This window comes from Apostichopus japonicus, chromosome 3, assembly GCF_037975245.1.
Source record: "Apostichopus japonicus isolate 1M-3 chromosome 3, ASM3797524v1, whole genome shotgun sequence".
NCBI lineage: Eukaryota > Metazoa > Echinodermata > Holothuroidea > Aspidochirotida > Stichopodidae > Apostichopus > Apostichopus japonicus.
Window position 1 is genome coordinate 25,699,312 of NC_092563.1, and position 23,359 is coordinate 25,722,670.

Consider the following 23,359-nt stretch of genomic DNA (forward strand, 5'->3'; position numbering starts at 1 on the left):
TCACATTTATTTCTAGTTTTATTTCTAGTTTCTGTAAAGTTACCAAACTTGCCACTTCTTTGCCATTCGGATTGCTCAAGTACTTTTTTTTGAGATTCTTGTCATAATCATTAGATGAATATGTTTCTACTAAACCACTTTCATTTTACAAACAAATGTAAATGACTTCTATTTTAAGTGTATCTATCTATCTATCTATCTATCTATCTATCTATTATTATATAGTACTACTATCAGAAAGATGTAGAAAAGTGATTCTGTCTCTCAGACAAACTGTGATAAAAGTGATTTACCATCAAATATTCACAATCTGTTCTCATTATTACTGTCTAGACTACTTTCAGTTGCTCAGTTTGACAAGAAAACTAGGCAAGTTTTATTGACATTTTGAGATGGAGCAAGCAGTCTACATTCAAAGGTTGCCTCAGACATTTCCAGAGCAGTTTGTAGACAAACATCTTGAGAAACCAGTGAAAAATGTACCAGTGAATGCTGACAGTTTAGTTACAGATACTGTACACTGAAGCAACACAGCATATTATGCTAATGTCAGGCTGAACTCTATTGTGTCACTGGAAGAGATGGGTGGGATTCTCTCTCCTCCCCAGGGTGCGGATTCTCTCTCCTCCCCAGGGTAGGGAGTCTCTCTCCTCTTCAGGGTGGGGAGTCTCTCTCCTCCCCAGGGTGGGGATTCTCTCTCTCCTCCCCAGAACTGGAAATATTGCACATGTCAGTTAGTATAACACTGGGCCTTGTTGAGTAGTAACTAACAATGATGGCTGTTAGAAACTTTCACCTCTCGTAAGATATCTTGTAATTAGATCACCAAAGGAGAGTTTACGATAGATCCACCTTGGATATAAAACCTTCCCTTAAGAAAGCTTTCAGTAGGATGGAGACATATATTGTCAAAGCAAACACTTGTAGGAAAGCTACGTTTACAGTCCCTTTTGGAAACTAAACTTCTCATTGAGGCTCCATAGCTGATGAGGCCTGTGGTGAGGGCTTTTTGAGATGACACTGGTTGATCAGCGATGAGGGAAACCAAGCAGGTCCATCTTGGATGAAATGTTTTCATCGTCCATGCTCACTCTGACAATGTGCTGAAAAAGTAATAAATATTTGAAATTTTGAAAATTCCAAAGGTACGGAATTTGACCACTAGGATACACAATATCAGCAAAGCTTGTACACTAACTAGCCCTGGGCTAACAGACCAGTGCTTGCTAGGTCTAATGGACAGCTTAATACAGATCAGTTTTTGGGAGACCATGCTTAGTTTGATGTCGATGTAAATTGCACCCTCCACATGGGAACTCGCCTTTACTACATTATCATGAACAACTGGATTGAAACATTCTACCAGATCCCTAAACACAGATATATATATAAAAATAGAGGGTTATGCTGGATGGGGTGGTGGGTGGGACTAATCCCTCTCCCCTGCCTCTCTCTTGTAAATTGCTGGCATCAGAACTGGTTCTAAGCTCACCTAGAAAGAGGGAGACGCTGTCATTGCCTTCTTCATTTCGTAGTGAGCCTGTGATGTCTTCGTTGGTGATTATCGGCAGAAAGAGCTGGACAAAGTCGGATGAGTAAGGTGGAGTGATGATATCCAAAACCTAAGAGGACAAGACAACAACAAACTCTGGCATCAATAATGATTCTACCACAAATCATATCATGTATCTTAACAGGAAACAGAGAGCTTCCCAGCAGAGTTTCCTTGACAACCTGTCTCTCTCTGACCTTTTAACCACTTTTCAAGATTTTTGGTTAGAGACTTAAGATGACAAATGAGATGAGAATCACTGATATGTCTTAATTACATAAACGGTTACATCATTTGTCTTTATTACATCGACGATTACATCTTTTGGCTTGGTTACAAAGTTATAACTCTCACTGTTTAACCACGGTTCACAAAGAGAACAGACACAATGCTCATAAAAGGTCAATTGTTGGGAATTTATCCAAACTGTTTCAATATGATGAGAATACACCTAACCTCATCCTACTTCACAAGTTTAATAACATTCACCTCATCCCACATTTGTTATCTCTGGTTTGGTATTGATTCCAGGTAGATGTTTGTTGTTGTATTCAAACAGACCATCTGAACAGGTTTCTACTTTCATTCAATATTTACCAGGCATACCTTACTATATGCAGGGTTAACAAGACTATCTGTCTACATGCAGTATTGCCAAGGGTATCTATCTAGCTGCAGTACTGTTTATTACCAAGCATTAATGTCTGCAGTATTATTACCAGGAATACCTGTCTAAACAGTGTTAACAAGCACAAAGGCAGTGCTACCAAGCACACCAGTCTAATCACAGCATAACCAAGTATAATTGTCCAAAAACCATTTTACCAAGAGTATCTGTCTAAAACCAGCTCTTCAACAAACAGTTGTATTTTACAAATTGCAACCAAAATTTAGGTTTACTTTATACAAATAGTGGCCATAATTACTGATGCAGTTTTTACAATGTTAATGTATTTGTTGCTTGTGTGTTCTAAACACTAGGCAGCTTTCAGCTACAATCCTTCCTGAAATTGTATTCTTATTCATGATACAGAGCAGCTGAGCATTTGGCAAGACGATCAGTGAAAGCTGTCAAGTCTATGACATAAATTTACCTAAACATGCATATCGCCATTTTATGTTGGAGTCATGAAGTTTTGACCCCATCTATTCATATAACAACAATCTCCTACTGCTGTGTGTTTGAAATTGTCATAGTAAGCAAGTGGATAATTGATAATTCCGGCAGCCTTCACGTCCGGGCCGTTCTTTCAAGAAAGGAATGAAACCTACCTCCATGACAAAATATCTGATGAGGGAGATATCAGCAGCCTGGGTATTGACACAGTTAACCATGAACTCGATGATAGGAATCACATCTCCCTTACTCAGAAGATGGACCATTCGATCTAGAATAGTCTTCTTAAACTCCATCTGAAACACAGATAAGGAAAACTTTTTATATGGCACAAACCACTAAAAAGAACCACTTTCTGGGCATATTCTATTTCAACATCGCTTCTAGATTTTTAGTAGCTTTACATATCGGGGGCTTGTTTTAGAAAGTGGTTGCATGACCAAGTTTTTTGCAGACCAACTCAGCAGTAACAGAAAATGCAAGAAGTCTCTTGTGGGTTCAAGTTAAGAGTAAGGCATTGTAAATTTGGCAGAGGTAATCCAAACTTTGATAACATTACATATTAAATCTACTGTTTCTATTTCTGTTTGCTCATTTAATTCCGTCATGTCTGAGGATAATCTGTGAACTGTTTGAGAAACGACTAATCTATTGGCAGTTGAATGGTTTACAGCATTATGTCATTGATGTTGCCTGTCATTGACTTTCATTGATGCTGCCTGTCATTGCCTGTTATTACCTGTAAGAGGACATCCAGCTGAGGGTACGGATCCTGGAACAGACGAATCAGAAGATCGAGCACCTCCTTATGCATCAACTGATGACAGTTTATCACCTAAAATAATGAAAGTAAAATCAAATACAAATGTTGAACGATAAAACAGAATCTGCTACGTAACTCGCTATCCTTGCAGGTACTATAGCCTAACTCTCTATCCTTGCACGGTACTAGCAATTGTCTTAACGATGATATTTTTAATGTGAGGTAACAGATGACGGCCAATTAAAGCATTGATGTAGGCTACATTAAAGCAGCATAGGAATGCAACAGTTGCAATACATTTACTACAGGAATGCTTGCTACCATGATGGGCTGATAACAGGCATGCTGGCTACACTATTACATAATAGACATGTTGATTACACAACTACATAACAGGCATGCTGGCTACACTATTATATAACAGGCATGCTGGCTACACTATTACATAACAGGCACGCTGGCTATACTATTACATAACAGGCATGCTGGCTACACTATTATATAACAGGCATGCTGGCTATACTATTACATAACAGGCATGCTGGCTACATGATTGCATAACAGGCATGCTGGTTATACAACTACATAACAGGCATGCTGGCTACACTATTACATAACAGGCATGCTGGCTACACTATTATATAACAGGCATGCTGGCTATACTATTATATAACAGGCATGCTGGCTACACTATTACATAACAGGCACGCTGGCTATACTATTACATAACAGGCATGCTGGCTACACTATTATATAACAGGCATGCTGGCTACACTATTATATAACAGGCATGCTGGCTATACTATTACATAACAGGCATGCTGGCTACATGATTGCATAACAGGCATGCTGGTTATACAACTACATAACAGGCATGCTGGCTACACTATTACATAACAGGCATGCTGGCTACACTATTATATAACAGGCATGCTGGCTATACTATTATATAACAGGCATGCTGGCTACACTATTACATAACAGGCACGCTGGCTATACTATTACATAACAGGCATGCTGGCTACACTATTATATAACAGGCATGCTGGCTATACTATTACATAACAGGCATGCTGGCTACATGATTGCATAACAGGCATGCTGGTTATACAACTACATAACAGGCATGCTGGCTACACTATTACATAACAGGCATGCTGGCTACACTATTATATAACAGGCATGCTGGCTATACTATTGTATAACCGGCATGCTGGCTATACTACTACATAACAGGCACGCTGGCTATACTATTACATAACAGGCATGCTGGCTATACTATTGTATAACCGGCATGCTGGCTATACTATTACATAACAGGCATGCTGGCTACATGATTACATAACAGGCATGCTGGCTGTACTATTACATAACAGGCATGCTGGCTATACTATTACATAACAGGCATGCTGGCTACATGCTGGCTACATGATTACATAACAGGCATGCTGGCTATACTATTACATAACAGGCATGCTGGCTATACTATTACATAACAGGCACGCTGGCTATACTATTACATAACAGGCATGCTGGCTATACTATTGTATAACCGGCATGCTGGCTGTACTATTACATAACAGGCATGCTGGCTACATGATTACATAACAGGCATGCTGGCTATACTATTGTATAACCGGCATGCTGGCTATACTATTACATAACAGGCACGCTGGCTATACTATTACATAACAGGCATGCTGGCTATACTATTGTATAACCGGCATGCTGGCTGTACTATTACATAACAGGCATGCTGGCTACATGATTACATAACAGGCATGCTGGCTATACTATTACATAACAGGCATGCTGGCTACGCACTATAGGTGGAGTGAAGTGTACCCTCTTACACAACACAAATGCTGGCCATACTATTACACAACAGGACTGCTGGCCATACTCTTAAACATATCAAGAGAGTGCAGTCTGCACTGTACACAGCCTGTATGTAAGCTACACTATCACACTGTGTATACTATGAGTGGTTACTAATCTGATTACCTCATCCAGCAGAATAAGATGGAGAGGAGTAGTGTCCGTCATCCTCTGGAAATAGACAGGGTCAGAAACCACCTCCTCTACCCAACAAATCACTCCCATAGCTACCACAGGATACCTGCAAAAGAAAGGAACTGACATCATTGTAAGCAGGACTCAAACTGAATAAGATACAATAAGGGTCCTATGATCAACAGCATGGGAGCGGCAATTCAATGCTTAACATTATAGCACAAAGCTATCATTAGCAGTGAAACCATTTCAACCTTAATACTACAGGTACTGGAAGTATTAGAAAATACAAAGTATAATGTTGGGTGTCCATGCAACACTTTTTATCCCACTAGTCCTCTACCAGCTACACCATACATTCACCATACACTAAAATTAACTCTGCCCCACCAAGCCCTTCCTCTTTACATACACTAAACAACCCCTACCCCACCAAGCCCTTCCCTCCTCACCATGCACTGGACAACCCCTGCCCCACCAAGCCCTTCCCTCCTCACCATGCAATGGACAACCCCTGCCCCACCAAGCCCGCCCCACCAAGCCATTCTCTTATCACCATGTACTGGACAACCCCTGCCCCACCAAGCCGTTCCCTCCTCACATGTCATACACCAAAAAAAAAACCTGTCCCATCAAGCCCTTCCTTCTTCACCATACACTAAATGACCCCTGCCCCACCAAGCCCTTTCCCCTGACAATAGACTCAACAATTCTTGCCCCATAAAATACTTCCACTAGACATACTCTAGGTATGTCTAACATCACAATCTCCATACCTGATGTGCTTGAATATAACATCTAATTCAGCTAGCAGTTCTGTTCCACCTTTATCTTGCTTCTGACATATGGAATGCACTTTTTCAATAGCCTGTGTTGTCGTTTTCATTTCGTCCTTGATCATGGAAATTCTCTTACCCTGCAAATTAAGAGGAACTCATTTAATTGACCTAGAAAATGCTCAGAGCTTACAGTTTTCACTCTACAGATCTCTAAGTCTTTACTATTTCATGTTCTTTCTTGGTTTGTTTCACATGGCACAATTTGCAGTGGTATTTAGACAGGCGAGGCAGCCTTTTGAGTGAAGTGTGCCTGTGACAGTGATTGATCACATATACAGGTCGTAAATATAGGTGTTAACAGACAAGTTCCATATGACCAAGAGGAATGTTACACATGAATAACATGTTTCAGTGTATAAAAGAGGAGATTTGTGGTAGCGATGGTATTAAACGGCATCAACAAACATCTTAAGTAGGTCAGTGAGGGGAGGCCAGGGTGTAAATCCAAAGAACCCTGTACCTCTGCTTCTGACTCTTAAAGGGAAATTATCGTAGTCTCTGACAATGTGACACTTATATGGAAGAGCAAAATATTCTACTCGGTGAATTGCAAACCACATCTCGATATTTTGTTCCAAAATCTGGACATGGTAGTTTGAATGTCAACTATTTTGAGGAGGAATACCTTATTTATTTATTTTCTTGGGACTGATTGAAATTTCATTTACAGAAATAATTGCTAAAGTAAGGTGAACATAAGAAACAAAGGCCTACTGAGATGCCAAATATTTATTATCCGTACAATTATTACTCACTTTTTTCCAAGTTTCGTGGGCACAGGTAGCAAATGACAGGAGGAAGATATATTTATGTTTGTGATCTGGATTGATGACTGCTCCCGGCTTGAACAGAGACTTAATGAAAAGACATAGAAGCTGAGGCATTCTGATCAGTTCAATGGGGGGTGGGTCATTACTGGAGTACATCTTGTGTAGCTGTTGATAGATAGATAGATAGATCTATAGTAGATAGATAGATAGACAGACAGACAGACAGACAGACAGACAGACAGACAGACAGACAGACAGACAGACAGACAGACAGACAGACAGACAGACAGACAGACAGACAGACAGATAGATAGATAGATAGATACCAGTCAAATTGTTAAAGATAGTGGGAGGGGGGAGGGAGGTTTCATTTCTGAAGTTCATTATGTAAAATTGTGTAGAGACATAGGTAAACATATAGTTGGACATATTGGGTGTATTCACTTACTTTACATTCATCAAGGAAATGATTCTAAACTATCATGTCTTGTTGGTATAATCTTAGATAAACAGGGACATACTGTAAGTCAATGAATATTTATTCTGTCTGATTGAGATATTGTAGTTGATAGAGTATTTATCAAGCAACAAACAACTATGATTACTAACATGCTCCATCAACAGACATCTTTATTATTATTTGAAATCAATGAAAGTACACCCTCTGTGTTTTGCAAGTCATTTAAAGTCTCAATGTTCATTTGCCAAATTTTAACTTCGATCTTTTCAGCTTACTGCCCTAAAAGCTCAGTGAAAATAACACCGTTCTATGCAATTTTCATACTAATAATCATTATTTGTATTGAGCTATCTGTCGTTTAATATTAAATATAAAATTTGCAAGATTTGTTAACGGGTCCGTAGATTCTCCAAACTTCACTCATAATTTGCAAGCCCCGCCCAACAGATCATGCGCAAATCAAATCTCTCTGTTTTGTTTACAACCTTTAGGCATAGAACTTACAAGTGGATGATACAAGTATATATAGGTTACATTTGTGTAATGAACATGCTGATTAGGTTGCAGTGATTTTTACAGTAACAAAAAAAGGGCAACAAAAAACAAATTTCTTTCTTTCAATTGCAACAGCTTTTCTCCATTAAACCCACCTGGTCAGAGTACATTTAGAATAAGAAACATTGAATCTGCTTTGGAAGTTTGTTTTCCGAAATTCATCAGCAAGCACGTATTCAGACTTTAAGGCATTGAGGCTGTAGAAAACAGCCTGTCCATCTATATGTGGCACTTACCACTGTTACATCAGCAGGGTTCAAAGCTTGCCGTCCTACCATTGAGACCAGAGCTTGACATGCCCTAGGATAGAGGGCAGCAGCACTCAAGACCAATGTAATTTGGGTAACACCTTCACCTCTGAAAAAAAGTTAAAAACAGAAAAGGGAATTTAAGTCAAGTCATTCAAATTTTCAAATAGGGATTAGAATCAGGATAATAGACATGAGAGGACCAACAAAGGACTACAATGGTGTTAGTTTCTATTATTCTCTTCAGACCACAGTATCCCTTTAATACAAAGCACCATTAACCCTATACACAGTCTGTACAGTGTATAGCAGCGGTAGGTTAATGTACAGTGTAAGATGACTCAGAGCAGGGCAAAACTAAATGACAAAAGTAGTAGTAGCTATGTGAGTGATGAAAGCACAGAGCCTGACTTCCTCTATACTTACAGCTTGAACAAAAACATTCTAAATCATAACAAATGTGTAATGACGAACAGTATCATTTGATGATTCATGATCTAACAAACGGACATGTCATGAAAATACAACCACACAATGTCAAAACATGTCCTGGGTTACTTCTCTAACACCTCTTCAAGACACCCTCCTTTTAATATCACAAGCCATATCCTGGCCAATTGCTAATCTCAACTAGATAAGATTAAATAGACTCTTTTAAGAGATGAAAATATTTTTATGACTCTGTCAATGAGAAAGAGGTCAAATCTTTGACGTACAGTACTACAAAAAAAATATATATCTTTTGGATTGTACAGGTAATAGGGAAGATATTGCCCTCCCTGAGTGAGGACTATGCCACCAGAAACAATTTAAATGATGCACACACCATGTTATGTTTATTTGGTAACCATTTCTGGAGAAATTTACTCGTCAAAGTGTGTATTCTCCCAGCCCATCTCTCCCACATCCCCTGTCCCCCCCCCTCCCCCCCAGGCCCTCCAATCCCAACATTTCCAAGTAATGAAACAAATAAACCTGCCATCCTTTAATTCACCTTATCTGTTGACACTGATCTTTTAAAACAATGTAGGCACCAAACCGCCAGGTGGAAATTCAATGATACTTTAATGCCTTAAAATAGTGCCTTTAATACCTTAATGCGTTGAAAAGTGCAGGATTAAAACGCCCATTACATGGACATCTTCTCAAGGACAATACTTCCATGTTAGTATACTTCAAAATGGGTACATATCAATGTTAAATAGTCTGCACAACCCTCATAAATATGCTGTGTTTCAGGCCTATCAATGAAAACTTTGTTTCAAATCTATTGAAACTTAATCAGGAGTTGTTTGAGCTTGAGGATTTTTAATATCATGGCAGTTCAGCAATGCTGCAGAATCTCTATACTACTACAAAAGTGTATTAATTATGACAGGTAAGTCTGCACGATATTTGCAGGTTGAAGTTAATCAAGGCCTGTTTGTTAACAGAAGTTTGAATGTACAGAGTAACAGTAAAGCTATACCAAATAACACAGGATTACTTTCAGGATAACTTCAGCGAGAAGAAGCCTGATATCAAAAGCCAGTAGCAACAAAAAAGGATTTAACTTTAAAGAGTAGTTCCTGCCCACTGGCAGGAAGAAGGTTGCATTAATGTCACAATGATATTGCAATGCTAGGATGTCACTTCATTCAAAAAAATTGTAATTAAGGGTGCATTTTGTTAACTCATGTGACACTGATCTATGCTGCTTAGACCAGCAAATCAAGGCCCAACTTCACTGGCAAATAATGAATCTATTTCTTTATATTATTTCTTCTTTTTCTTTAACTTTATTGAAGCTGGGTTATATTGTATTCTGTGACAATGCCATTGTCAGCTGTTACTATGACAACATAAACAAGACTTATACATAAGGTATTAAATGTGTGTCAAAAGCTACACTTCTTTGCAATATAAGGCTTTGTTCATTACAGGGCTCTTGTCATGTTGTTCTTATTATTGTTTAGTCATTTTTTATATTTTATTTTACGAGTGGATTCCCTTGTTTCTGTGTCACTTGTTCGATGTTGTCTATTCTTTTTGCTGTTTCACTATTTTATTTTATTGCTGTATCAATTTTAGGCTTATGAAGTGTGTTCAGATCATGTTTTGATGTAAGGTGCTTTATAAGAATAAATTATAATTATTATTTGTAATTATTATGTATTATTAATCTATCAGTCACTTGCAGGTATCTCTGTCACACTTGTACTATATGCTAGATTAATAACTCACTCAAGTCAAGCTGTGAACTAATCTATCAAGATATTAATCAACACTCTTTCTTTACCTTCTTTCTTTACCTAGCTATGGTTGAGGTCATTTTTAGAAGGTTGCATTGTAAGGTAGATGCTGCAAGACTGTGTTATATGACATTGAGGCATAGCTTGTGTCATTCATCCACCAACATATCGCATATATGCCTCATAATTTGTCTTTGGTATGATTTAACACTACAAAAACAAGTAACTTTTGTAAAAAATTCCACATAGAACCAAGTGACAAATCTAAAAATTAATAAAATGCTCTAATTAGTCAAAAGGAAATTCTTCAATCTGGATTTAAAGCAAATAGCAAAACTAAAATTTCTACTTAAAACAAAAAGAAAGGGCAGCGAATTCCAATGAGTTTGTCCAAATTTAATGTCAGAATGATGCTGGTAGGATTGCAGTCAAGTTTTGGAAGTGCCGAGACTTGTATCAGAACTACAGAGACTTCTGGAAAGCTGATGGGGATACAGTAGCTGCTCATCTGTAGTAAGTGTGCACAAAATAATGAGAAGTTACCTTAAAGATTACTGTCTAATCCACAGGCAGCCAGTGTAGCTGATAAAGTATGGGGCTAATACTTGAATGTTAAAGACTTTCTAGTAATTGATATAACAGCTGAATTTTGAATGCTGCTGTAACTACATTGAGTCTGTGATAGCCCATAAAGAGTTACAAATGTCAAGATATACTGGTAATTGAAGGCAGGAAGCAGGTGTTCAACAGACCTAACACTTAGATAGGGATTTATCCTTCCAATGTAACATAAGTGAAAATACAAAGTTTAAAGTTAAGAGTTGATAAATTGTTCAATAAAAAGAGTAGCATCAAACAGTAATCTAAGATATCTCCCAGATGTAGTAGCAAAGTGTAAGCTCTCTATGTCTCCGATTTATAGGAGGTATATTCTAAGGAACCTTTATAATTTCACATGTCATCGTTTAAATAACCAATTAACAAGTGTCTTGGTGTCCTTTAATTTACAACTTACCGAGGGTCTTGTCCTCGTTTAATTTTCAAGTTTTACTCTCAACTCTCTGACATTACGTAGTAACTCAAATAAAAGTATTTATCTATTATCTTTGTTGGAGGAATCAAATTGCCTGTTAATTATATTTTTGTATCATAGGCATATTTGATGCAATCTATTATAACTTGTCTCCTAACTATTTCAACTGATTCTAGTTACACTAGAACCACTGTATTGCTTAGAGAGAGAGAGAGAGAGAGTACATTCCTATTCACTAATATCTACCTGACAAAGTACATTGTAAGGTCAAGTTATTCCAATAGTGCAAGTCTATGTAGAGCAACAGTCATGAATATGCAGTAGATGTTAAATTTGAACTCCTTGTTACCATGGTTACCACATCTTATCATCACACAGATGAACAAAAGAATGCAATTCCTTCCAATATATCCTTGTTAGCAAGAACATCTTTATATCGATATTTTCAAGTGAAGATGCAGATTTTATAGCAAGTCTGTTATATTTGGCTGGTATGTGAACAATGTACTAATAAGGATGCTCTTGACCAAACGTTTGTTAAACTCCAGATATTTGTAGTTAATAGAATTTAAGTATTTCATTAAATAAAAAATGTAAAAGGAAAGACTTGATGAGATAAATCACCGATGAACACAACACAGATGTTGTCTATGCTGTCTCAATGGTTATAGAAATACATGTGCATTTAACCAAGGACATAACTACCTTCAAAGAAACCTCAGCCATATCATATGCCCTACATATCAACATGACACATATATCAAAAGTACATACGAACTCCAGCCTCCAATTGTAAGTTGAAAAATGAAATATATTCAAACTTATCAATGAATTGTCTGTTATTTCTTGTCATATTAAACACACTACCAGCACATGGAAGAACTTTCAGACAGAATACAAAATCAATCTGATGTACCAACTTAATTGTGCATTTAATGGTAGGATAGCTATATGAAATGAATGGATTTATGGTGTCTATGGTTACACGAGTCTAGTCAGGCTTATCCAATTGATAAAAATGTTTGAAAAGTACAGCAAATATTCTTCCCAAACAAGTGCAAATAATACGGTTTGGCAGTATGCTGATATTGTCAACTATCCTAATAGTCATAGTGATGGTGTTAAAATCAGCCCTATTACCGAACCACTGATAATATCTGTGTACTGACGAACAACATAGCACTGCATCAGCACACTGACATTTATGACAATACACTCACATGCTCAAATATGGCTTCCCAACAACTGCAGTGACAGCTATCATATTTTAACAACAACACCTAACATCACTGCACACCACATCATCACCACACACTACATCACCACCACACATTTCATCATCACCACACACTACATCATCACTACACACTACATCATAACCACACACTACATCATCACTACACACTACATCATCACCACACACTACATCATCACCACACACTACATCATCACCACACACTACATCATCACTACACACTACATCATAACCACACACACTACATCATCACCACACACACTACATCATCACTACACACTACATCATCACCACACACTACATCATCACTACACACTACATCATAACCACACACTACATCATCACTACACACTACATCATCACCACACACTACATCATCACCACACACTACATCATCACCACACACTACATCATCACTACACACTACATCATAACCACACACACTACATCATCACCACACACACTACATCATCACCACACACTACATCATCACTACACACTACATCATAACCACACACACTACATCATCACCACACACACTACATCATCACCACACACTACATCATCACCACACACTACATCATCACTACACACTACATCATCACTACACACTACATCATAACCACACACACTACATCATCACCACACACACTACATCATCACTACACACTACATCATAACCACATACTACATCATCACCACACACTACATCATAACCACACACTACATCATCACTATAAATTATATCATCACTGCACACTACATCATCACTACACACTACATCATCACCACACACTACATCATCACCACACACTACATCATTACAACACACTACATCATCACTACACACTACATCATCACCACACACTACATCATCACCACACACTACATCATCACTACACACTACATCATCACCACACACTACATCATCACTACACACAGCATCACCACTACACACTACTACATCACTGCACACTACTTCATCACTACACACTATATCATCACTACACACTACATCATCACTATAAATTATATCATCACTGCACACTACATCATTACAACACACTACATCATCACTACACACTACATCATCACCACACACTACATCATCACCACACACTACATCATAACCACACACTTCATCATCACTACACACTACATCATCACCACATACTACATCATCACTACACACAGCATCACCACTACACACTACTTCATCACTACACACTACATCATCACTACACACTACATCATCACTGTAAATTATATCATCACTGCACACTACATCATCACAACACACTACATCATCACTGGGCCATTCTCTGGAAAATGAAACTGGCATGAAAAAACTAAAGTGTTCATTAGGACCGAATGTTACACTTTTTGTTTTAGAGGGATTCCTCAAGTTTTAGGTTTCATATTTTTTTCATTAAAATTACAACCATAACATACTAATTTGCATAAATTTGCATTATTGTAAGTTTTAGCCAAAATTTGTAGTTTTTAACTGTATATTTGTTTTTTCTACATGAGTATCTAGAAATAATATTTCAGTTATCAACTATCACTTGGAGTCAGTTATACATGGGTTCATTTATTTCATTCCTAAAGCAGAGGTTCCTGATCTTCAATTCTTCGTTTCACACACGTGACCAAAATAACGCAAAAGTTTTCATAAAAAGTAACTAATGTGCCTTATGATGTCCACACTTGATATGCAACCGTTCTTGGTACAGACTGTTAGTTCTGCAAAATATCCAGTCAAATAATTATTCCTATGATTAATTAATAGCCTCTTATTAGTCGTCACACACGTGACCGATGGTCACGTGTGTGACATTTATCCATGTAAATGCAGAATGTCACACACGTGACCCAACAATGTCACACACGTGACCCTCCAAATCATGGCAGTAAAACTGTTTTAAAGTAATTCCTATGGAATATCAACATCAGTGCTGTTCTGTGGTTATTACTAGAGTCAACATAAGCGCTGCAAAAATTGCATACTATGGACTGAAAATCAGAATGTCACACACATGACCCAACAATGTCACACACGTGACCGGATTTTTTTAGCTTATGTAGTACTATGCTAATTTTAAGAAGAGAAATATTGAGGTGAAATGTCTTGTTAGATTGGAAACACATTAAGGTAGAAACATGAGAAATTAGTGTTTTCCAGCCCTGTTAGAAACTGAGGAATTTGCCAATGTTTTTTTGTGCAAAAAAGCCAGTTTCATTTCACGTCACACGTGACCGACCTTTATATGACCTCTGCCAGCACATGAATGTTCTGATTTTGGCTAAGCTATATGAGTTTTTAAAAGAGTCCCCTACTGCATACTTAAGTACTACAATCAACCCAACTTTCTTTACCTAAAAGTAGTTACTTAGTGGTAAAGTGCAAATCTCCCCATTTTTCCGTCACACACGTGACCGAGAATGGCCCACTGCACACTACATCATCACACACACTACACCATCATTACACACTACATTCCCTCACACTACATCATCACCACACACTACATCATCACCACACACACTACACCATCAGTACACACTACACCATCATTACACACTACACCATCACCACACACACTACATCATCACCACACACTACATCATCACCACACACACTACACCATCAGTACACACTACACCATCATTACACACTACACCATCACCACACACACTACATCATCACCACACACTACATCATCACCACACACTACATCATCACTACACACTGCATCATCATTACACACTACATCATCACTACACACTATATATATGTATGGTAGGCCTTATGGTAAAACAATTCCACTGGGAGGTCAAAGTAAATCACTAGAGAATGGAAATGATAATCACTGACTCAAGTCATCAATGGTCTTCAAAATTTCCTGTCCTGATTCCAGTTCCTGGTTGTCTATTTTAGGCCGGCTTAAGCTCCTGACTAAAGTCAAGTATCTGACTTCAATAGCAGTGATTTAGGCTGGAAAACAGCCATCCCATCAAATGGTTGTTCTCATAAAATCATTTACTATATAAATAGACATTAATCTGCGACATTAGACTTACTTGCTCTTCCCTGCTCTCTGCACTTCCTGACAGAGCCTTCTTGTGATCGATGTGCCGCCCTCTTCCTGTGCCAGCAAACTTAAAATGACTTGAGCGTACATAAAAGTATGTTCCCCATAGCAAACCATTTTCTGTAATGCAAGATTAAGAGATAAATACACCATTAAACTAGTTTTGTTGAAGAAGCTGGTCGGTTTAGAAACTAAATCATATAACCAAAGAGTACTTCCATGAGGTCCACTTATTTTTCATGTAACTTAGGAAATTATGTTTGTTTCATTGCTGTCAACCATGTCTTCTCAGTACACTGTGCATATAATCAAACACTGGTCATTTCATTGCAATTGAAGCTTCAACCCATCCTGTGTGTCTCTCGTTATAATCCCTTGTTAGTAACAAACAAAGTGTTTGCTTGCACACACTTGAAAGACCAGGTGGAAGTGATGCTAATCAACTGTTTTTGTTTATGAAATTATGATCAAATAGTCCTTTAGGTTAATACGACAGACAGAGGCTAATGAAGAGATGACTTGTCAGTTCAAGTTGAGCAATTAAAGGCATTGTTGACTCGCCCCAAACCGCGTGCGGCCATCTGATAAAGTTAACTTTCTGTTGCTTGCAAGTGACGTTTTGTTCGTGTCGCTACAGAATGCAGACAGTAATGAAACGTGATACCTTGTTATCTTTAGCTGGACCTGAGATGTCCATCGCTGTATCGTTTGTATACTGTGATGTGGGTATTGACCGCAGTTGTATGTACTGACTGTACACTAGTGTCTAATTACCGACGGTAGCAAGCTGTGTGTGTATTTTCTGGGATCGATGGTGGTGTCTAACACTTATGTTACACCTCATTCGAAACTAGGTCAGATTACCAGCATTACACGTTTCTTTTTGCGCGAGTCTTCACACCCATTAAACAGTGATAGCCAGTTCTTGGCACAAGAAAAGTGTAAATCTTCACAAGTACCATGATGTCTTGAAAATTATAATTCCGAAAGAACATCACATATTATAAATATATTATCAAGTAAGGAGAGACATACACTAAATTCATCGATATGTTGGATGATGGCCTCCTCTCCGCCCTCTAGTAATTGGTTAAAGGAGGTCTGTAGTACTTTCGAGAAAACACCAATCTCGTGACAGGCCGTAGAAACACTACCGATCTCTCCCTGGTGCCCAGCATCAGATATCAACTGAAAATATAGGTATAAAGATACACAAAGTTGCATAAGAAATGAAGAGGATTCTGGAAGTTAGTTTCCATCTGTTTATTTGCTCCAGATAACTGGGAGATGAATTGGCTAAAATCAAAAGGCACAAAATAAGTAGTAACCTTACTGGAAAAGAAACACACAAAACACAAGAATAAAGAAAGAATATAGCTCAGATAGCTCTCATCAGATCAAAAAAAAAGCTACAATATCATTGAACTAAAAATACACAACTCTCTTTAATGACTTGCTAACAAAATTAAGCTACAATTTATTAGTTCTTCAAGAATTGAATGATTCAAAACCATGAAGCCAAACCTTGATGGTAAAGTTGAGCATCAAGCAATCGGGATATGTCTCTGCAAGTTTGTAAAAGAGCACCCTCCATGTGCGATGCTGTATCATCGATTCCAGCCAAGCTGGGGTCTAAGGAAAGAAAACAAGCATAACATTTCTACTCTTGGAAATACACAAAGGCTACAAGATCTGAATTTCTTTCCTATTTGTTCTTGGGTCACTATTGAGACCCTGCACATGGTATGGTCACCTTTATTCAATCTTTGATGCCAGGTGCCATGTCTTTAATTTAAATATACTAAAATTGCAATCCCCAACTTGGTTTAAGACATGGCAGAAGGCTACATCAATACTCCTAAAGACTGCATTGAGTATGGCACTGGAGGTTGACTACTTACTTCAATAGCATCTTGATAACTCACATACTGAAACTGCTTGAAATGTAGAGTCTATTTCATGTCCAATTGGAAATACTTTCAGCCTAATATCGCTGTACTTTGTCAGAAAATATGATATGTTTTTTACATGCTATGGGAGGAGTAAGAAATATTACTGAATGACTGATTGAGGAGACTAAGAAGAGCTAAGAGACTGGACACTGCCTGAAACAATACAAACAGCTGTTATATCTTTAAAACACTTTAAAATAGGCAGCATATTAGGCAGCCCAATTAGCTTGAAATCACACGGTGTTAATATATTTCAAGCATTCATGTGAGATGATGGGTATCACCTTGACAATGGTCTAAGCTTAAGTAGCTCACTTCTGTTTTAAATTATAAACAGGTAAGCAGAATCTTACTCCTTCTCCTTCGGTGAAGATCATGTCTGCTTTCTTTGGATCAAAATGTTTCAGGATGAGTCGCTTCAGGTGATCTTCCACCATCTGCTGCACTTCTGTTGGGTTGACTCCTGCAAAACAAGAGCACACCATTGTAGACTTTATTCTTTGGTTTGATGAAATGACTCATCCTTGATGTGGCTATGACCAATACTACCTTGTATACAGCATAATACAGCAATGTGTATGAATGACATTACGGGTTAGGGTCACCATGATCATATATAATCATAATATTCATAATAATTTATTCTTAAATAGCGCTTTACATCAAAGAATGATCTCAAAGCACTTCACAAAATCGCATAAAATATTACAACTTGAAATTAATATATAGCCTTGGAGAACATCTAAGATACATGTGTATTATTCAAGGTTGCCATATACCATGTTTCAGTATATTGAATTATCTCCTCAGATTAGGGTGCAACCAGATCTCGTAAATTATTAATTTACATCATCAAACACCGCCAGCCTTTAAGTTAGTGAATTAGGCATTCACTACCAATCAAATTTGCTAAGGTATAGCCAGTTAGCATGTAGATTATAGCAAGTATTTAGAAAACACAACATGACAGAACCATCATAGTGACAGGTAGTTTACTGTAGCTCTGAGACAGAGAGGGCCTTAGAATCTAATGTTTCCTAACATGACAAGTATCCACAGAAGTTTGAGAATACAAGTGAAGTTTGGTCTCAATCTTCATCGGATATATTGACATTAAGTAAAACTTGTATAGTAAACTCATAGTTAGGTCTTATAGCAATAAGGAATAGTGCAATACAAGACAGCACAGTACCGTACACAGAGTTGCTTTCAAAGGTTTGTGGTTTAATGCACCATACATGCTTTGAGGATTACATGCAATACAAAATTTTACAAATGCTTCTTTCTCATTCTTTTTTGAACAGTTGTAAGAACAGTTACCCACATGTTTGACCAAACAGTGCACACTGGTGACCCCTACAGTCTATACCCAATGAATTAACTTGCATCTTTTCAAAATGTTTTAAGATCCAGCTTGTTTAAAACAGCTTCCTGCACCTTTAGACATAATAGCATGAAGTCACTATACATGATGCAAGTGATGGGACCTGAAGATTTGACATATTATGGATCCATGAGTTAGTGACACAAGAAACTATAAGAGTTGATATGATAATGAGTAAAATCCCCATTTAACTCATAACAATTTTCAACTGCAGAGGTGGTAAGGCTTCCTTGTGACATAAGTTAGCAATGGTATGAAAGTTTCCATCCACAAACATGGGAAATTGAGGACAAAACAAGACACTAGATGTGGTGAAACGTCTCAAGGATGTTTAGGTCAGAACATGTTTTACATGATACAGGTTTTACTTCACACAATGTGCCGATATGTAGAGTTTGGAAAGACATTATTTTCACTTTGTTATATCATTTTTTAGAAGGATTTTCAGATTCTCACTTCACGCAAAGATTGCATAAAAGTGACAATTCCCTTCTCAAAATTTTGGATTTTGAACCAGAGAAGACTTGCTTGACCTAGCAACATTGGAGAAATAGGTGGACTTTTAGTATATTATCTGGCAGTGAAGACTGGTGAAAGGAAAACCTTGAAAAAGAACTTGCAACCCTGAAAATGAGCAGAAGATGCTACTCAATTCATAAGCCAGACAGTGTTTACCTGCCCAAGTCTGTACTGATCATTTTACATCAGGTATGCAAGATGAAGATGGAGAGAGCAGAGAGAGGATTATTGTCTGAACAGTCTTTACACAGTTCATATCCAGTCATAATGTATTTTCCTTTTTTCCTACCTGTAAATATAAGCCATTCTGCAAACAGATTCACTGTTTGTGCAAGAGCTGTGTAATTTTCAGACAAGAGGACGACCACCTGTTCTGGCGTTCCACCGGCTTTAAAATATCTGAAAAGAAAGTATAAATAAACACTACCACACTTCTACAATCCGGTAATTCATGAAACCCTTTTAAGATTATTTCTAGTAAAGGATGAAACTGAACCCAAACTTGAATATTGACGTGTAATGGGGTAGAGATCGGACATTATGTGAGAGTTTAATGGGGTAGAGATCGGACATTATGTCGGAGTTTAATGGGTTCAATTATTCTATGCCGTTTAGTGAATGACTGCAAGTACACTAGTTAAGTTCTTTTATCAATGTTTATGGGACAAAAACGATATAATTTAACTAAAATACATACCGTTTTAGGTCTTTGAAGACTCCTGGTTCCATGATATAATCTTTGCTGCCAAAAGACTCCAAACATTCCTTTTGAATTATTTCATCGTCTTTGAATTCATCTGGATCTTCTTCTTCTTCTGGGACAGTTTCCTTTAGGGAAAGAAAAGAGGATTGATCAAACAAACATTCAAAGGGACAATAATTGAAGCAACAAGAAGCGACCTTGGTGGTAACGATATTCAGTGACAACTGCCTGACACAGTAAAGTTACCACGAACACAACGTCAACGGCAAGATAGTTATAAGTGTCAATACTACGCAGAGACAAAATCTAACTGTCCATCATGGCTTAACAATTTGAAACGTTTTTTTCTCTACCTCACTGCTTGCATTGAAGTTTACTGTATGATTTTACAAAACGGTTGAAATATTTCATGAATGTGCCTGGGAATACAAAACTGATATTGCATTTTTTAACTGCAGTGGATTTAGCCTTTTTTTATGTGGGGTTTTGTAGATTGAAATTGTGTTCGTGGTCACAATTTGACTTACACACAAGACAACTGCTGTGTTTATCCGTGTAGCTGCATATGCTTAACACAGTACACACACTTTAGCAACACAGGAAGTTACTGTACACCACCATACAATTTTGGCAGAACAAATACATGTTGTAGAATACTAGATTTAAGGTGAGTAAAGTGATCATTAGGGCTACTTTAAGTTTGCAAATGAACATGTCTTTCAATGCACATCCCTGTAAGGTTTATGTATGTAAGTTCATACATACTGCAAAAATGCCAACTAGCTCAACCAGGTATAAGGTGACCCAACGCCCGAAGTACACTAGTCCCCAGATTTCATATGCCATCCCCAGATTAAAAGTGTCACAGGATTATATGTCCTTTGTAAAAAGCCCCTTATCATTGAATTATTTCACAGCTGGGATTTCACATAAGGTATCATGTCAAACTAAGCGATGAATAATAAGTCTTGCAGTGACCTTTTACTTTTTTTTTAGCTTTTAAAAAATTTATTGGACTTTTCCCTTGAAAGGCTTGATGCTGACTGAATGAGGTGTTGTATAAATTTGGGCATTTGACCATCATCCTTGAAACATAAAACGGAAGCGCCAAAAACGTATGGTGTAGTTATGAGTTCTTTATCAACATGGCCGGGAAGGGGGAAGGGTGGGGTCAGGTCCAATATCACGTTTCGCGATTTCCTGGGAAAAAAATTGGTTACCTAGTATACGTTAGAAAGTGCCAGTCAACTCGGCACTTGTCTACCATTTGGCCTAGTTGCACGAAATACCTGGAAACATTACGGTAGAGTGTGATAATCATTACTCTACGGAATATGCAACTTGAATACAATTGCTTAATCGAAAAATTCATTGAACTAGCCTTAATCAAGGCTTCATAATAATTTTACTTAAATATATCACCACACAAAGTTACAGACATTTTGTTCGTAGTCCGAATCACCGTACTCCTCGTCTTCCATGTTTTGTCTCCAATTTAACTTGAAAATACAATTACCGGCGAGAATTAGAGGGCGCTTACCGTAATCGTTTGGATAACGTACAGACGCTTACATGTGAAATACAGACACCCAGACGCGGTGTAATTTTCTTTCCTTGGTTATCAACGTCATCCAAGGAGTCAAAATGGTGAGAAATTTGATAAGTATAATTTAGTAATTTTCAAAGTTGATGTTAGTACTTTTGACGGTAATAAGCATACAACTTCATCGAAATATTATTTTAAATCTCGGTTATGACTTCAGCTCGTCTAGCGTATCCTGTTAGGCTTCCACCGTCCTACACTGGCCTATAAATGTAAACATCGGTATACTTACTAGCAATGCATAAACCTTAAGTTACAACATACATTTTAACTTCGTCTCGTTAGTCGTGAATTTCACGGTCAACCAACAAGTTCTTCCCGTAAAGTGAACTAATGACCCTTTATAACACTAAGTGTAGTCATATATTAAAGTACTGGGACAAATATAGGCCTAGACTAGTACTAGGCCTAGTACATACTTAACAAAGGGCCTAACTTAGGCTGCTGTACAACAAGGCTATGAGTAGGGACAAGTTCAATTTATTTGCCAGAAAAGTTTGATAAAATCAAGTGAGAGAAGCATTTAATATTGCCACTGTCTTCATGCAGAAAGATTATAAAAACTTATCCTTTAAAGGAATGGTTTTGCTCTTACTGTCTTAGCATCAAGCTCACTGATCAATCTTCTTTGCAGTGGTTATCTTGTGTGTACACAATTTCATTATGAATTATGTATTCAAAGAGTGTATTAATCCAGTGGTCTTCAACAATGTTGAGATATTTTATCACAAGGGTTATTGAGGAATATCATTTTTCCTAGGCCTACATTTAGGAGTTTGAGATAGGGCCTAGGCTAGATCAATGTGTATCAAAAAAAATATAATATCACAGGCTATCCACAAAAATGCTATCACATATTATTTGGACAGGTATGTTGCCTATCATTATACAATGTGATACCAGAGTTTATGTCAGGAATTAAACTGTCAACCTGTGTAGTGATGATGCATTTTACGAATCACCATGGAAATATGACAAACTAGTCTAGATACATGTGCACAATACTTTCTTTGTTTCTGTTTGCAGGTTGTTGGGAAGAGTTCGAAGATGTTGCAACATGTCAACTACAGGATGAGAGTTATCCTGCAAGATGGCAGAACATTTATAGGTGAGACGGGATCATGTCCCAATCATCACCGGTCGGAATATTCCACATTTATGAAGCTGTGTTTTGTATGTGTGTAGAATCTTAAACAGTCGTTTTACTGAACGTATAGTCTGGTGGAAAGACATGGACCTGGAGTATTTTTCTTTACAGAGTAATAGT

The 23,359-nt window shown here is 37.6% G+C and overlaps 2 protein-coding genes across 2 annotated transcripts in view; one reads left to right on the forward strand and one right to left on the reverse strand.

The window, feature by feature from the left end:
• Window positions 1-22,085, reverse strand: LOC139965624 (negative elongation factor D-like). Its single transcript, XM_071968186.1, has 15 exons — window positions 21,929-22,085; window positions 20,484-20,614; window positions 20,076-20,185; window positions 18,237-18,346; window positions 17,456-17,563; window positions 16,967-17,119; window positions 15,921-16,051; window positions 8,306-8,426; window positions 7,040-7,219; window positions 6,222-6,361; window positions 5,437-5,551; window positions 3,409-3,504; window positions 2,825-2,965; window positions 1,493-1,622; window positions 1-1,103 (listed from the first exon to the last, which is right to left on the reverse strand). Exons 1-15 carry the CDS (start codon window positions 21,968-21,970, stop codon window positions 1,075-1,077), a joined length of 1,737 nt encoding a protein of 578 aa, XP_071824287.1. The 5' UTR covers window positions 21,971-22,085; the 3' UTR covers window positions 1-1,074.
• LOC139965628 (small nuclear ribonucleoprotein-associated protein B'-like) overlaps window positions 21,999-23,359 on the forward strand; it is a 9,597-nt gene continuing 8,236 nt past the window's right edge. Inside the window, exons 1-2 of the mRNA XM_071968199.1 lie at window positions 21,999-22,136; window positions 23,119-23,200. Of these exons, the coding sequence (XP_071824300.1) occupies window positions 22,134-22,136; window positions 23,119-23,200 (85 nt within the window). The 5' untranslated portion in view covers window positions 21,999-22,133. The remainder of the gene's footprint in view (window positions 22,137-23,118; window positions 23,201-23,359) is intronic.

Bases quoted from the DNA above. Each gene is read 5' to 3' on its own strand.
- LOC139965624 (XM_071968186.1), bottom strand. From the start codon at position 21,970: ATGGAAGACGAGGAGTACGGTGATTCGGACTACGAACAAAAT. The intron at 17,120-17,455 runs GTTTGGCTTCAT...CTATATTTTCAG, and splicing joins TGCTCAACTTTACCATCAAG to TTGATATCTGATGCTGGGCA. The intron at 8,427-15,920 runs GTAAGTCTAATG...ACTTTTTTTCAG, and splicing joins CAGAGAGCAGGGAAGAGCAA to AGGTGAAGGTGTTACCCAAA.